This window comes from Camelina sativa, chromosome 17 (genome assembly GCF_000633955.1).
Source record: "Camelina sativa cultivar DH55 chromosome 17, Cs, whole genome shotgun sequence".
Lineage (NCBI taxonomy): Eukaryota > Viridiplantae > Streptophyta > Magnoliopsida > Brassicales > Brassicaceae > Camelina > Camelina sativa.
The window spans coordinates 15355357-15356902 of record NC_025701.1 but is presented as its reverse complement, the minus strand read 5'-3'; the positions used below and the strand labels follow the sequence as shown (position 1 = coordinate 15356902).

The 1546-nt window shown below is 49.7% G+C and overlaps 1 protein-coding gene across 1 annotated transcript in view; it reads right to left on the bottom strand.

The window, feature by feature from the left end:
- Positions 738 to 1546, bottom strand: part of LOC104759515 — a 6444-nt gene continuing 5635 nt past the window's right edge. The window contains exons 4-5 of the mRNA XM_010482427.1: positions 1030 to 1302; positions 738 to 952 (exon numbers count right to left, since the gene is read on the bottom strand). Of these exons, the coding sequence (XP_010480729.1) occupies positions 738 to 952; positions 1030 to 1302 (488 nt within the window). The remainder of the gene's footprint in view (positions 953 to 1029; positions 1303 to 1546) is intronic.

Below are 1546 nucleotides of genomic sequence, written 5' to 3'. Positions count from 1 at the left end.
TTGATCCTCTCGTTCTTCGTCCTATCTGCTTCTCGGAGGTTCTCCAAACACTCCTTTATCTTCTCGAATTCGGCCTCTGCCGAGGTCATCGATTTGACACGCCTATCGTACATAAGAGTAAGCGATGACATATAGGCGGCGGTCTGCACTCCAAGACAAGATAGAATGAGAATCAAATTTTGCAGTTCAAAAAATAATAATAAAGGAGGCGATGAGATTCGAACCTGAAGGGCAGATTGGGGGGCCAGAACGTACTGGTCCCTGAATTCGAGCTTATCGACCGGCGGTAGCATGACCGATGATACCGTAAGTTGCCTGCACAACTCTGCAGCAGCTTCTTTGTTGCACACAAGAGGTGTTTCCCCAAAATAGTCGTAGCAAAATTGGTCAGTTCAACCAGCGGTGCGATGAACTCGGAAGCGGTCGTAGGATTCAAGGTCGGCCTCTTCCGCAGAGCGTTTCCGACCTGTTCCTTGGGCGGAGGCTTTTCCTTTACCCTTCTCTTTGTTTTTGTCCTTCTTGGACTTCTTCTTCTTTGAACCGCTATCTGGTTCAATGGCAATCTGCACTTCGACGATCGGTTCAGTCGGTGGAGGAAGAGATGAGTCATTGGGAACCACGTTTTCATCTTCTTCGTCAGCAGCCGGGAGCTCGTCCTCGTCCTCAATGTCGATGAATTCATTCTCCGTCTGCTCTGGCTCAGGGTTGAGGGACGGTTCGTCGTTTCGATCCATGGATCAGAGCATCTCGGCCGCGACAATTGTGGTTGGCGGGACCTCGGAAGTTTGACCCAGTGAGCTTGCAAAACTGGCGAACTGCGTTCTTGCTTTACCCATCGCTGCTTCTACGCGGCGTCGTGAGATTTGAGTCCAGCTGCGGTCTGCTACACTGAGGAGAGCGTTCTTGATGCGTTCGAATCTGGAAGATAATCTCCGAGCTGAATAAGGGCGAACTGCAAAACATATGAAAATACAAAATCAGGTCAGCACGATATTGTCCGATTTAACAGAATAAGGAGCAAGATGATACCCGGCGAATCGTTCCATACTCTTCGGCGACCGCATTTCGGATTTTCGAAAGAACGGCCGTCAACTCGGACGAAGAAGTAGCGAGCTCTCAGCTTCTTGAAGTTACTGACTTTTTCCCCCGGAAGGAAGTTATGAGCTGGCTTCGCATTAACCATCCATAATTTGCTACCTTGGCTATTCTTGAAGTTTGTCAACTGCTCGAAGCATTCGACCTCGAGAAACACCCCAGCTTCAGCCGCAAATGTGAGGGCGGCGACGAAGTTGCAGATACTTCCTGGGGTGAGTTGACATATCGGAATCTTGCGGTGATGGGCGTATTGGGTAAGCAAATTAGGAAGAGGGAAGAATAACCGACATTGGGAAAAAAATCCCTCGTACAGGCAAATATACCCGAGAGGCGGACTCCACGGACGTTGGTGCTCTCCGGGAATAATAATGTGAACACCAGAATTGGACAGGCCACACGAATTCAACAGGTCGCCAACCGACTTAGTAGTACTGGTCGTTTCCTCGCCCCC